This window comes from Epinephelus lanceolatus, chromosome 18 (genome assembly GCF_041903045.1).
Source record: "Epinephelus lanceolatus isolate andai-2023 chromosome 18, ASM4190304v1, whole genome shotgun sequence".
Lineage (NCBI taxonomy): Eukaryota > Metazoa > Chordata > Actinopteri > Perciformes > Serranidae > Epinephelus > Epinephelus lanceolatus.
Genome location: NC_135751.1, coordinates 36,839,062 through 36,853,296, shown reverse-complemented (window position 1 = coordinate 36,853,296; position 14,235 = coordinate 36,839,062). Strand labels below are relative to the sequence as shown.

Here is a 14,235-nt window from a genome sequence, read left to right as displayed (position 1 = left end):
CCTGGTTTTCAGCTCTGAATCCAAGGCCCCATGATTATGTCTGCCACTAACAATACGTTTTTGCTCAGAAAATGGGGGGTGGGGTTGTTGGAAAAAACACGATTCTACTTCTGGCCCCAGAAGTCTCCACCATTCATGGACACGGGGGAACACAAATGTCTGGTAAGCAGTCACCACATCCAGATGAGCAACTTGGAACGTCAAAGGTCAGGGGACTTTACGGTGCTGCAAGGTCAGGGAGATGCTGCTGCTGGAGCTCATAAAACAGCAAGCAAACTGAGAGATAAATGAGACTTCTGATTTACAGCAGCAATACTTCCAAATAAAATACAGCCTGAAGGATCACCAGAGGATCACTGGGGTCAGACTGACAGACAGACAGAGAGAGAGAGGAAGCTGAATTATGAGCGTCTGATTCCCAAAGACAACAGATAGTAAATGTTTACACAGAGATAGCATCAGGTGGCTACAGACGAGTCTCGTAATGGTTTACATCGGCTGGAAAACCAGAGGAATGTTCTCCTGATGTAACTGCAGAGCAGCCTATGAAACCTCAACCCTCGGGACACAAAGGCAGTAATGTTCAACAGCTGTGCTCATGTTACACGTGTGCATAAAGTCTGCCTCTTCCTCCTCCCGCTCTCTGACGGGACTGAGCTGTATATGCAAACAACTGAAACACTGGGTGATGAAATATAGATGGAGTTATTTCAGTCACCTCTGCAATGAGGAGACAGTGGATATGTATATGTAGATTAGTATTCTTAGTTCTCTCTTATCTGTTTTGGTGACATATTGGATAGTTTTATCACTTCACTCTCTGCTCACAGAGACGCACTTGTGATCAGGGGCTGGTCATAGTATAGTTCAACATTTTGGGAGATACTCTTTCTTGCTTTCTTTCCAAGACTAAGATGAGCAGATTGATACCACTACAGTATATGTAAAGGATTTTCTCGCTCTTCACACTACCTATTGCGTGACATTATCTAGGAAATTTGTGTGCAGTACAAAAAAGGATCCTATCTGACTTTCCGCTGGCGCTGTTTTCGTGCTGCTGGAATGATATTTTAATACATTACGTGCCATCATTACATAAGGCTGTGTTTGAAGAATACTTCACCCACAAAATGCTCATTTGTACATCACTTCTTCACCACGTGTTTCATTAAATCCATGAAAAAAACATTTTTCTCGCAAGCCTCCATGGTGAGCGGAGAATCCAAATCAGGCGAACATTCTACATGAATATTCTTAAGCGCTATTTCGTAAGCAACTTGACTTCCTTGGGCTTCCTGAAAGATACTAGATCTCATCACGGCAATGAAGTCAACCATCAGAAACAACAAGTTCAAATACACGCATGTGCCCAGGCACACAACTCAGCAGTGCATGAGACTGTTTATACTGATGTGATTTATATCCTAATGTCTTAGGGGGAAAAGTACTGAGACGACTGGATAAATGAGACTTGTGCTGTGTCTCAAATCATGTACTTCTGTACTTGCACTTAATATTTTGAGTGCATAAGTGTGTTCACACTGAGAAGTATGGAAAAATGCAGTGCACTATGAGTACCCGGATGGTGCATTCAAAACGGTCAAGAAGTTGAGTGTGGAACTATGGACACTTCTCGCCCTCAGTGATCGCCATCTTGGCTACGTAGCAGAAGGGGAGGGACCACTTTTCAAACTGGAAATGGCGGCCAACGACTGTACGAGCGTGAACTCGTACCTGAATTTGTTATTTACACAACACAGGCTCTGCTCCAATAGTGCTGTGCGAGCCGCGTGTTACACACTGTCCATAACAATAACTATGTCAGGTAACAAACTGCGTCGAACTCGGGTCGGGTTCGATCAGGAAAATGCAGCCCAGTGGGGGGCGCAATAGCGGGGTGTCGCCCAGGGCGCCATTTAGGCTAGAACCGCCACTGCCCATAACCATTCAATGAGTTTTTTGTTTTTTTGTTGTTTTGTTTTGAGGCTGAGGCTGAATAAAACCTGCAGCACCTCTAAAGCTCACTGATTAACACATTAAATTATTTGTGTAATCAGCAGGAAAACTTTAGTGTGAAAACAACACGATGCTGTCTCTGCCTTTTATGCTAAGCTAAGCTAACTAGCTGCTGACTGCAGGCCTGTATAACCAGATAAAACAGTGTTTTCAAAGTTCTAATTTCTTAGCAAGAAATTCCCAAAATGCTCAACTATTTCTTTAAAGGGCCACGACTCAAAAGTGTTAAGAGCCACTGCTTTAAAAGATAATTATTAAAATGTGGCCCACTTAGTTATGAGGCTAAGAACGTCCACAGATAAAACAAAAAAACCTGCTCTGGCTTTTGGTCCAGAGCTTCAGCATCTCTACGTTGAGTCAGACACCAAATAGTAGCCAGTCCATGAATATTTATATCTGTATGATCTACAGCTCATTTCATTAAATCTGTTCATAACGCTTTATCTTTTCATCTGCCTTGCAGCAGCACGGAGCGCTGGTGTTCCTGATGGTGATCTGGAAACATGTGGATTACTTTGGTGTCCATGAGAGAGATTCATTATCATAGGATAAGCCCATAATATCCTGCAACACACACCCTGGAGGCCCAGAGCTGGAGGTTCCTCCTCAGTGTGGTTCCCCCGTCTCATGCTTTACATCTCCTCCACTGAAGTTTCTCTCTCAGTGCATTTTTTTACACTGTGTCCTATAATCACATTTCCCTGCGTCTCTCCAAATCAAACCTGAAGCGGAACATTGCAGCGTTAATTTAGGTCTGGAAATAAAGATTACAGCCTCTGTGTGTGTGTGCAGCTGCAGCTGATAGAAGGACTGAGGACTGGAGGAATTTAGCACAGAGGAAATGCAGACCCAGGGGAGGACGACCAGAAGTTTAGTGACTTTGTAATAAGACTCTGCAGGGTGGTCTGCTGTACATGGGTATTTGTTGGTGGCACTTTCCAGGCAAGGAAACAAAAACTGCATCACTGCCTGTAACTTTAACATCAGTTTTATATGCTCAGATCAGGGACATCACTGTCATCCCCCAGATGTTATCGTTAAATAAAACTACAGAGACTTGTTTCCTGACTCTGCATCAAACTAGGAGGGATCTTTAGGAAACAGAGACAGAGGTGCTGCTGATTCAGGACTTTGTCTCTCCTCTTTCCTCCGTCCTCTGTCCTCTGTCTCTCTCTCGCGGACTGACGCGGCTGCAGACACGTGAACGAGGTGAGAGTCATTCAGATAGACATCTCGGTTGCATGCATGAGTGAACGGGAGAGTTGTGATGATTATTTTACCATGAACTTAGTGCGACTTGGTGTGCGCTCGAGCGGACCGGCACCGGCTGCACGAGACACGAGATAGAAACACGCTTCTGTAACTTAATGCATGGCGAGCTGCAAAGTGTAGCCTATATTAACTATGTTGTTAACGTTTTCATAGTTGATATCCCTGTTTGTGTCTTCAACAAACGCCGCGAACATGTTTCTGTTGAAAAGACGTTAAAAAACGACTAGGGTCACCGGTGCGGGCGTTTATTGAACATTTAGCCCAGATTTCACTACAGGATTTGTAATAGTGACATTTTGGAGACTTACTAAAAAAATCGCATCCAAATTTCTCAGCTGAAAGTCAATACTGAAAAAAGAAACTGTCACTTTTGAACCAATTCTGAGCTCCTTTTAAACCTCAAAGTGCTCACTGTAATATAAACCTGTAACTGTGGTTCTGGCTTTAAGATGGCAGGTATAGCAGCATACAGGTTACATACCTGTGTGGTCATGGTGGTGTGTCTGTGTCACTCTGCAGTTACACCTCCAAAACATTAGTCGGCGGTGGAGGTTTCTGTGAAGTGCTGTAAAGAGTAGTTGATTCAAAACACACGTTAAACACACGTTAAACACACATTAAACACACATTAAACACACATTAAACATGGCTTAATAGAGACAGTTTTAAACACAAGCACACAAATCAGCTTCACTATAACTCGCAGCATTCACAGACAAACACTTGTCTTTATCTGGACACATTTTCCCCAAAAATACAACATGCTAACAATATTAGCACAAGCTTATGGCATTTTACATTGTATAAATTAGCCTAGTGGCTAGCAGTGATTTCCTCTGCTCATATGAAGCCAGGATAAATCAAACACAAGACTTTAGGCGCTTGCACATTATTGCCGATTTGCCAACGCCGCAGCGCTCGCCGTCGGCTTGACCAAACGCTGATCTCTCCTCCATATTGCAGTTGGATCTTTAAATTTTTCCGCACCCTGTCTCCGTCCCAACCCCCTGCTTGCGTTCTACTGTAAAATAATTGGCTCTATATGGAAAGGTCAGCGTCAAACAGGGTCGAAGTTCAGCAAAATTGAACTTTCGGCGTTGTGTCAGTGAAGCTTCACTGACACAGTGCAACGCCGAAGTCGAAAAGTACCCCGATGTTAGCGTGGTCATGTCCAAGCGCCTTTAAAATGCTATTTTTATGGAGGCTTTAATGACATCACAATTTATTATTTCTTATTTTAAAAATTTATTTGAAATTAAAGTAAATAAAAGCTTTGTTGCCACTGAGGGAAATGGTTTCAGCTTACAGAAATAGACAGGAGGTCTACCTCACCACGACCTGACCGGAGGTGCACGTCATAACATTGAAAATGCTCTTTAAATACAATTACAATGAAACAGACAAAAACCCAATCGATGCAAGGTCCCTCTGGTTGGAGGAAGAAGTTAGACATGGTGGAAACCTGTAAATACAACAAGTATTAAAAAGAAATATTTTCACTGGGGAAAGGGTGAATGTCTATAAAGGGTGTGATTTTCTGTAACTGCAGTATGAAATATACAAGTAAGAGTAAAACATTATATGACACAGTACTATTCCCTATATTGCTTGCATGTTGCTGTATGAGTTGAACATTGAAATCCTGTTTGGTGTCCACTGGGAACTTAAACTTTTAAGATTAATGTAAAAAATTGCAGAACAATGTGTATTTACTATTAGAAAACGAGAGCACAAAGACATCAAGATGCACAGCTGCCTCCAGAAAGTATTTTCTAAATGTATGAGAATTCAGCATTTTGTATATTTCATGCACACGTTTACAGTTCAAGTCGGGTTTTCCACTAAAACCAGTTATGTAATATCCCTGGTAAGTGAGTGAGCCATATAAAACACACTGAGTAACCCTCAGTCTGGAAATCCCAACAGAAACTTAACTCAAGCAGGAGATCTTCACTGCAACATGACTGACACCAGATAAAACACCATTAGGACCAACAATAATATTTTGATTGAATGTGTACGGTGCAGCTGCAAAACTGCTGTTGGAAACACACACACACAGACATGCTCACTCTCTCTCTCTCCCAGTGCACACAAATGTGATATGGTAAACATACAGTGTACAGATGACAGCCTCTCTTGACTCTAACAGCTCTTCACAATGTTTCTAAAATTCAGATGCATTTGTGTCTCTTCGTGTTAATTTTGCATCTCTTTGTAGTCATTTTGCATCTCTGGGTTATTGTGCATCTCTCTGGTTGCATTTTGCATGTCTTTGTTTCTATTTTCCATCTCTTTGTAATCACCTTGTGTCTCTTTGTAGTAATTTTGCATCTCATTGTTGTCTTTTTGCATCACTTTGTAGTTGTTTTGCATGTTGTTGCAGTCATTTGCGTCTCTTTGTAGTTATTTTGATTCTCTCTGGTTGCATTTTGCGTCTATTTTCCATCTCTTTGTAGTCACCTTGCGTGTCTGTGTACTAACTTTGTGTCTCTTTGTTTGCATTTTGCATCTCTTTGTTGTCACCCTGTGTGTCTTTGTACTACATTTGCATCTCTTTGCAGTCATTTTGTGCCCCTTTGCAGTCACCTTGGGTCTCTTTGTTTGCATTTTGCATCTCTATAATCATCTTGCGTCTCTTTGTAGTCATCCAATTTTTTTTGTCGTCATTTTGTGTCTCTTTGTTTGCATTTTGCATCTCTTTGTAGTCACCCTGTGTGTCTTTGTACTACCTTTGCATCTCTTTGCAGTCATTTTGTGCCCCTTTGTAGTCACCTTGGGTCTCTTTGTTTGCATTTTGCATCTCTGTAATCATCTTAAGTCTCTTTGTAGTCATCTTAGTCTTTTCGTCGTCATTTTGTGTCTCTTTGTTTGCATTTTGTTTCTCCTTGTTTGCACTTTGCATCTCTCTGTGGTCATTTTGCATCTCTTTATTTGGATTTTGCACCTCTTTGCTTTTATTTTCTGTCTCTTTGTAGTCATCTTGGGTTTCTTAGTCACCTTGGGTCTCTTTGTTTGCATTTTGCATCTCTTTGTAATCATCTTGAGTCTCGTTGTAGTCATCTTAATCTTTTTGAGGTCATTTTGTGTCTCTTTGTTTGCATTTTGCATCTCTTTGCTTTTATTTACTGTCTCTTTGTAGTCACCCTGTGTGTCTTTGTACTAATTTTGTGTCTCTTTGTAGTCATTTGCATCTCTTTGTAATCATCTTGAGTCTCTTTGCAGTCATCTTAGTCTTTTCGTAGTCATTTTGTTTCTCCTTATTTGCATTTTGCATCTCTTTGTGGTCATTTTGCATCTCTGTTTGGATTTTGCATCTCTTTGCTTTTATTTTCTGTCTCTTTGTAGTCATCTTTGGTTTCTTAGTCATTTTGTGTCTCTTTGGTTGCATTTTGCATCTCTTTTTTCATTTTCCATCTATTTGTAGTCACCTTGTGTGTTTCTGTACTAATTTTGCATCTCTTTGTAATCATCTTGAGTCTGTAGTCATTTTTAGTCTTTTCATAGTCATTTTGTGTCTCTTTGTTTGCATTTCGTTTCTCTTTGTTTGGATTTTGCATCTATTTGTAGTCACCTTGTGTGTCTTTGTACTAATTTTGTGTCTCTTTGTAGTCACCTTGGGTCTCTTTGTTTGCATTTTGCATCTCTTTGTAATCATCTCGAGTCTCTTTGTAGTCATCTTAATCTTTTCGTAGTCATTTTGTTTCTCCTTGTTTGCATTTTGCATCTCTTTATTTGGATTTTGCATCTCTTCTTAGTCACCTTGTGTCTTTGTTTAGATTTTGTGTCTCTATGTAGTCATCTTGCATCTCTTTGCAGTCATTTGCATCTTTTTGTAGTCATCTTGGATCTATTTGTTGGCATTTTGCATCTCTTTCTTTGCATTTTGCATTTCTTTGTAGTCATTTTCTATCTCCTTGTAGTCATCTTGAATCTCTTTGTCTGCATTTTTCATCTCTTTATTGTCATCCTCCATCTGTTTCTAGTCGTTTTCCATGTCTTCGTCATCATCTTTTGTCACTTTGTTTGTATTTTGTGTCTCTTTGTAGTCATTTTCTGTCTCTTTCTGGTCATCTTGTATCTCTTTGTAGTCATCTTGCGTCTCCTTGTAGTCATTTGATTTACTCAACAACAATAAATGGTTTTTTAACAGTCAGGTGAAAAAGAGGCCCTGGCAGGCCCATTCAGTAATTCATCCATACAAGCCTGTCTGCAGAGGTTGATAAAATATCTTAATATAATGCAGTCCAACAAAACAACTCCACCACTATCTATACATCCTTCAAATAACTAACATTTCTCTGACACAGTTTCAAAAAAGATAAAATGTGGATTGTATTATTGAGTACATATGTCCTTAATTAACTGTTAAGTCACTGTAAAGAGAGTTACGATGTAGTAAAGTGGGGCAAAGAGCACAAAATACAGTCTGGTCCAGTTTTAGAATTCCATAGGAAACAGTCCAAGTTCTGTTTTGTCTGTTGATCATATTCTTTTTTTAACATTAAACTTTATGTCTGTGTTTGTGGTTGTTTGCTGATACAATAGTCAGTATGGATACAGCTGTCCTGTATAAACACAGCAGCACACACTGTTCCAGTTACAGGACACACAGACTGGCTGATCACTGAGAGTCTGGCAGACAGCCATCACATTTCCATTGAAAACTACTCAGCTTGGCTCTCTGTGTAGAAAAAGCCACTCTGCTGACTTTGTCTGGATAAAATAAGCTGCTGTGAGGACTCAACCTTTCCAGAGCTAATTGGGGATAAATTATGGGCTGCCTGCGGGGTAATATTTCAGGTGATTTATGGTCCTTGTATGCATGCCCGCTCCCATTATTTTGACATTTTCTTTACTTTGGGGATTTGGAGAAGTACATTGAGTGTTTGAGGCACCATTTGACCTCCAGAGTCAGCTCTCTGGATGTATGAGGGCAGGATTTTATTTTAGTAACCAGTGAAATGCCACAGTGAATGCACGGTCACCTCATAAACAAATGTGTTTGTGTAATTCTAAGAATGTTTCACCTTATTTGTTATTTCCCTGTCACCATTCCTGACTCCTGTGTCTTCTCTTTGGGCTGATCAATGCTTTCTTTGGCTCTGAGCTGAGGATTCCTCTTTCTCTTTTCCACCGCTCTGGGAATGACATTCAGGACACATAATGATCTTATTTTCTTAGCAGCTGCTGAACAACTGATATTTCGGCAAGTACATATGTTTCATGAATTGAACAGAATTGTCTTTGCTTCTGGGGATTTCCTTGTCCTCATGTGAACTGACTATTTTTTATTATCTCTGCTACAAAGGTTGTGTTTTTGGATCAGCTTGTTTGTTTGTCAGCAGGATTACAGAAGGATTACTGGCCTGATTTTTATGGAACTTGGTGCAAAGGTGCAGCACAGGCTAAGGAAGAACTTACATTTTGGAGCGGATTCAAATCATGGGTCGGATACACAAATTATTTCTCACTTTTGTTAATGTTGCAAGACCGGGCATTTGACCTTGGTGGATGTCTGTGCTTAGGCTACAGAGTGCTTTCCCCTCCAGTTTTTCTTGTTTTCTGAATGATCTAAATGTATTTTAAAGGCTTTAGGGTTGATGTTGACATTTGTGGGCCATCTTTGGGGGGCTCAGATGACCCATGGGATCAAGTACAATAATTTACTTTCTGACTTTTATCCCTGACAGCACAAGTTACATGTAGCATCATTATCATCATTAAACACATTTCAACTTGTCATCTGATACCACTCCCTACAGCTGCTGTAAAAATGGTGTGGTTGAGTTTTCATCACCATTTTCACAATAACAGCCGAGATCAGATGAAAAAAAAAACAAGTTCAGAGAGAACAAGAAAAAGAAAGGAGCAGAGAAGCATTTTATCATTTCTGGTAAAACCTGCTGTAGCGAGCTCAGTGAGTGAAGACACAAGTATCATATGAAACTAGACGACCTAAGCCATCCAGTGGAGCCAAACTATCTTGTCGAGAAGGAGCTAAATAAAGTCCAAAAGTTTCAGCTCCAAAGCTTCAAAGTTAGGCTAAATTTTCTTGAGGGAAAAAGTGCTTTTGCCATTTTTCAGAATAGATAAGATATATATAATATTTCTGCACTCTGGGTTCTCCAAATAGGCTTGGAATTGCATAAACTGGGTATGTCCGGACAATTTAGACTCTTGTGGATTCAGTGAGCTCACTTGTATTCTTGTGTGATGACGTTAGTCCCCATTGTAGCCATTTCATTTCAGTGAGGTAATTTGAAATTGCCTATGTTGGTATCAAAGCCAGGGGTGGGTGTGTGTTGTTGGTCTCAGACTGAGCATCATCTCTGGAGCTGTGATGGCCGAGTGGTTAAGGCGTTGGACTTGAAATCCAATGGGGTCTCCCCGCGCAGGTTCAAACCCTGCTCACAGCGACCAAAAGAATTTAATATTTCTAAATTTGATGAGTGGCCCAAAATTCTGTCTGAGTGAAGTGTTAAGCCATGAAATACAGCGCTACTTGTTACATATATTGCTTAAAAACTTAATGACAGTCCCTCACATCAGCCTCAGCCATACTTTTAGTGCTAATTAGCGAATGTTAGCATGCTAACACACAAAACCAAGATGGTGCCAAACGTCAGTATGTCATCACTGACATCATGAGCTTTAAATGTGGGACCTCAGTTCATTGTAGCACCGACCCAGATGAAGTCACAGTGCGTCACCAAGACACAGAGTCCCAAAGTGTGACGCTCTTCCAGTCATCTGATAGTTTCCTCTGATCTCACTGCAGGCACAGCCATGTTGGGTGCCCTCATCCTTCTGTCCCTCACCTCCCTGGTGGCCCTGGTGCCTCCTCCTCCTCCCGTCCCCTGCAGGCAGTGCTGTGATGACCTGGAGCCACCAGAGGGCAGTGGAGCCCAGCCTCCAACAGGAGGTTTCAGCCATGTGCCAGAGGTCCGCACTTACATCAACATGACCATCCTCAAAGGTACTTCATCTATGTCATGCCCAAAACCACTTTTTGTCTTGGTTGATGCAAATTCCAAATCTTAGTTGCCTTATGCTGCTTTAAAAGTTCACAAACGCTGATTGACAGATATTTTAGACAACTGAGGACTTTCATAATCTTTGGCTTCACCTAATGAAAAGGAAGGATTCTTGTTTGTCAAAGTAGCTCCCACAGTAACATAATTTTGTGCAGGTGACAAAGGAGACCGTGGCGACAGAGGAACGCCTGGTAAACCTGGACAAGAAGGCCCTCCAGGCTCCAGAGGTCCCACGGGCTCAAAGGGCGCCAAGGGCCAGGCAGGTCCCCCAGGAGACCCCTGCAAAGTCCAGTACTCCGCCTTCTCCGTTGGCCGCCGCAAATCCCTCCACAGCCTGGACTCCTACCAGGGGCTTGTGTTTGACACAGTCTTCGTCAACCTCAACGACCACTTCAACATGTTCAACGGGAAATTCATCTGCCACGTCCCGGGGATCTACTTCTTCAACGTCAACATCCACACATGGAACTTCAAGGAGACATATCTGCACATCATGCACAACGACACAGAGCAGGCCATCGTGTACGCCCAGCCCAGCGACCGCTCCATCATGCAGAGTCAGAGCGTGATGCTGGAGCTGGAGCTGAAGGACGAAGTGTGGATCCGCCTGTACAAGAGGGAGAGGGAGAACGCAGTCTACAGCGACGATGTAGATGTCTACATCACTTTTAACGGCTACCTCATCAAAGGTAGCGTAGAAGGAAACTGAATAAGAGAGGGGAGGCAAGGCCAAGGATGAGACTGTTGGATGGAAAGCAAACAAATTGAACTGAGGCAGCAGCAGAATGCAAATTACTGTAAAATTGTTCTCTTCTTCCTTTTATATCCAGATATAAAAAGGTGCTCAGCATGCTTCACAGTGGTGCTACAATCAAAATGGTCGCTAGAGAATGAGCAATACCTCTGAGAAAATAAGAAACAAAGGTGCTCATCAGCCTAGTAGAAAGAAAGTAAATACATCAGATTAATTGTCTTAATGCTGCATATATTTCTCATTTTTCATGGTTTCATTAAAGGAATAGTTCAACATTTTTGGGGAGAAATATGCTAATTTGTTTTCTCACCAAGAATGTGGAGACTGATACCACTCTCATCCCTGTGCGATGAATTTGTAGCTGAAACCAGCAGCCAGTTAGCTTAGCTTAGCTTAGCATAAAGTCAGCAAATAGCAAAATCAGTGGTGATCTTAGACTCTGGAGGCCACAGACAAAGAAGCCCAACTTGGCCTTGATGGTTGCACTGATGATTACACCTAACGTATGTATGACAGTTACAGATAGCTAGCTGACTGTCCTAGCTAACAGGATCCAGCCGTTGACGGTAGCTAGAAAGGGGGCAGTTGCAGTGCACTGTGTTGTGCTTTTACAGGAGGTGTAAGGGGATATATAGTTGTCACTGCAAAATGTGCAACTATGAGTTGTCATCAGGGTCCCCTTTTCCAAATTTTTTGGGGAGCAACACCAAACATTTGCCTGGTTTGCCTCTTCTGACTGTGCACCCCTGGGCAAAACCACTAGCCCCACCAGCAGCTCTAAAGCTCACTAATTATTAATTTTATCTTGTTTGTTTGGGAGCAGAGATAACTTGACATTTTACAACATTTGTTTTGCACAAATTAAACTAACAAGATATAACTTGTTAAGATTACAGATGCAGTTAGAGGGATTTTATTACCTACAGACAGAGCCAGGCTAGCTGTTTCCCCTGTTTTCAGTGTTTATGCTAAGCTAAACTAAACAGCTGCTAGCTGCAACTTAATATTTAGCTCACTAGCATGAGAGTGGTATCAGTCTTTGAAGGTCTAGTGTGTAGGATTTTGTGGCATCTAGTGGTGAGGTTGCGGATTGCAACCAAATGAAACCCTCTCTAGAGCCAGTGTTTGATTTGTCCCTTCTGGGCTACTGTAGAAACAACATGACAGACTCCCTGGAAGAAGACATGCTCTGTATGTAGATATAAACGGCTCATTCTAAGGTAACGAAAACACAACGATTCTAATTTTCAGGTGATTATAAACTATTAAAAACATAGTTATTAATATTAAGTCCCATTTCTGCCAATATATCCCCATAAACCCTACACACTGGACCTTTAATCCCACAGAGCAATAATTTTAAAACCAAAAAAAGAATTTTCCCTGCATATTTTATAATCTGTTTACTTTCAGTGACAGACAATGAAAATCAAAAGATTTCTGACATCTCTCTCTGTATTGAAGAGATGAAGCAATAGCTTTTGGAATCCAAAATGTGGTGCTAAAACATGGTGCTAACTTTGTTGTGTACAGATTTGAGTTTGTGAAACTACAGGAAGCAAAATGTTCTCTCCCCATAAGATTTAATGTTATGGATTAACTTTGATATTTTTATTGACTGAATTGTGTTTTGCTTTTAAAGTGTACTTGAAGGTTCGCCTAAAGGTGCTGATTATCCTCCCTTTGTTCCTCCCTTTATGTTTAGTATCATGTAAATATAAAGTCAATGGAAATATAACGGTGCATTGTACCCAGCTGCAACATAAAGCAGTAATATGCTATTGTCATACTGTGAAACAATTACCTGCATTTAATACAGATAGATGGAGTTCCATTTTCCAACTGTCACCACAAGAGATCAGTTACGATTTAATGTTAATTTCCGTTGGTTTCTAATTGCATCCGCTTAGTTACTTAGAATTAATTTGCAGGTATTGACCATAAGTATAAATATGGTATCATACAATGTTGTAATACTCTTGTAGTAATCACACTAATGTACTATGTTTGTACATGATTTCACTAATAATGATTATGTTGACATTGTCACAGATTAAATACAGTTCCTTACCATGACCACTGGAGGGAAGTGTACACTCATGATTTTAAACGTCAGCCCAACAGAATCAGTCTTTGGGAAAAAATTCTGAATAAAAGGAGCTAAACAGACGACAGTGTTTCTCTTATTTGAAGGCTTACATCACTGTTAAAGGGACAGTTCACCCCCAAAATCAAAATTACATATTTTTCCTTTTACCTGTAGTGCTATTTATCAATCTGGACTGTTTTGGTGTATATTTTTCTTCTACCAAACCAAACCGCCAGCTGTATCACAGCGTAAAAATTACGTGTGCTTCCACAGCTAGCTCACCTAGCACCATTGAACGAGCTCAGCCAAGGAGGACGCCATTAACATTTACCTCTCGTGCTGTCACGAGCACGAGCCTCTCGTCCATGAGTAGATGCATGCTTCCTTCTGCGCGATGAAACAGTAGTGGGTGTAGTTTAGTAGAAAGACAATAGTTCCCATATGAAACTGCTCACAACAAGATCTATGGTTTATCTTGAGCAACCGGGTCATGATTTTTGTAAAGAGACATTGCTGTTGAATTTTTCAAATGTTTTTTTTTTTTGGCGTTTTGAACACCACAAGCTGAGTGCCATCTAGTTCAATGTATCCTCATACAATTGTTTACAATATCTGACAAATCAGCGCCCCTAGCCCTAGGTTAGGTTAGGTTAGGTTTAACAAAAGAATCAAGCCCTTAAGATAACTTAAGGTTTGCTCGGTTTCATATGGGACACAAACTTTCATCTCATGGGGGAAAGCTGTGTGTTTGTTTGACCCATCCACCACCCCAACCTACATCTTTGTGCAGACATTTGCCCTGTATACTGCTTCTATCTTTACTCCTGTTGGTGCATTTGTCATGTGATCGCATCCTCCACTACATACATGAGAACAGCCATCTAGTTCCATTATACTGGAGAGAAGGCAGACATCTCTGCGGCCGATATCTCAAACACTCTGTAACTCACATCGCAACTATCTAGACTGATAAGCACTACAGGTAAGAGGAAAGAATTGTAGTTTTGATTTTGTGGGGTGAACTGTCCCTTTAACATGATCAGAGATACCCCTAGGAGCCACTGATA

At 41.0% G+C, this 14,235-nt stretch overlaps 1 protein-coding gene and 1 non-coding gene across 2 annotated transcripts; both read left to right on the top strand.

Moving 5' to 3' along the window:
- The first annotated feature begins 3,086 nt into the window (after nucleotides 1–3,086).
- Nucleotides 3,087–13,248, top strand: c1qtnf6a (C1q and TNF related 6a). The gene is made up of 3 exons (XM_033644103.2): nucleotides 3,087–3,225; nucleotides 10,070–10,267; nucleotides 10,481–13,248. Exons 2-3 carry the CDS (start codon nucleotides 10,078–10,080, stop codon nucleotides 11,032–11,034), a joined length of 744 nt encoding a protein of 247 aa, XP_033499994.2. The 5' UTR covers nucleotides 3,087–3,225; nucleotides 10,070–10,077; the 3' UTR covers nucleotides 11,035–13,248.
- Nucleotides 9,626–9,707, top strand: trnas-uga (transfer RNA serine (anticodon UGA)). Its single transcript has one exon. It is a non-coding gene; the product is annotated as a tRNA-Ser (tRNA).
- Nucleotides 13,249–14,235: the final 987 nt, after the last annotated feature.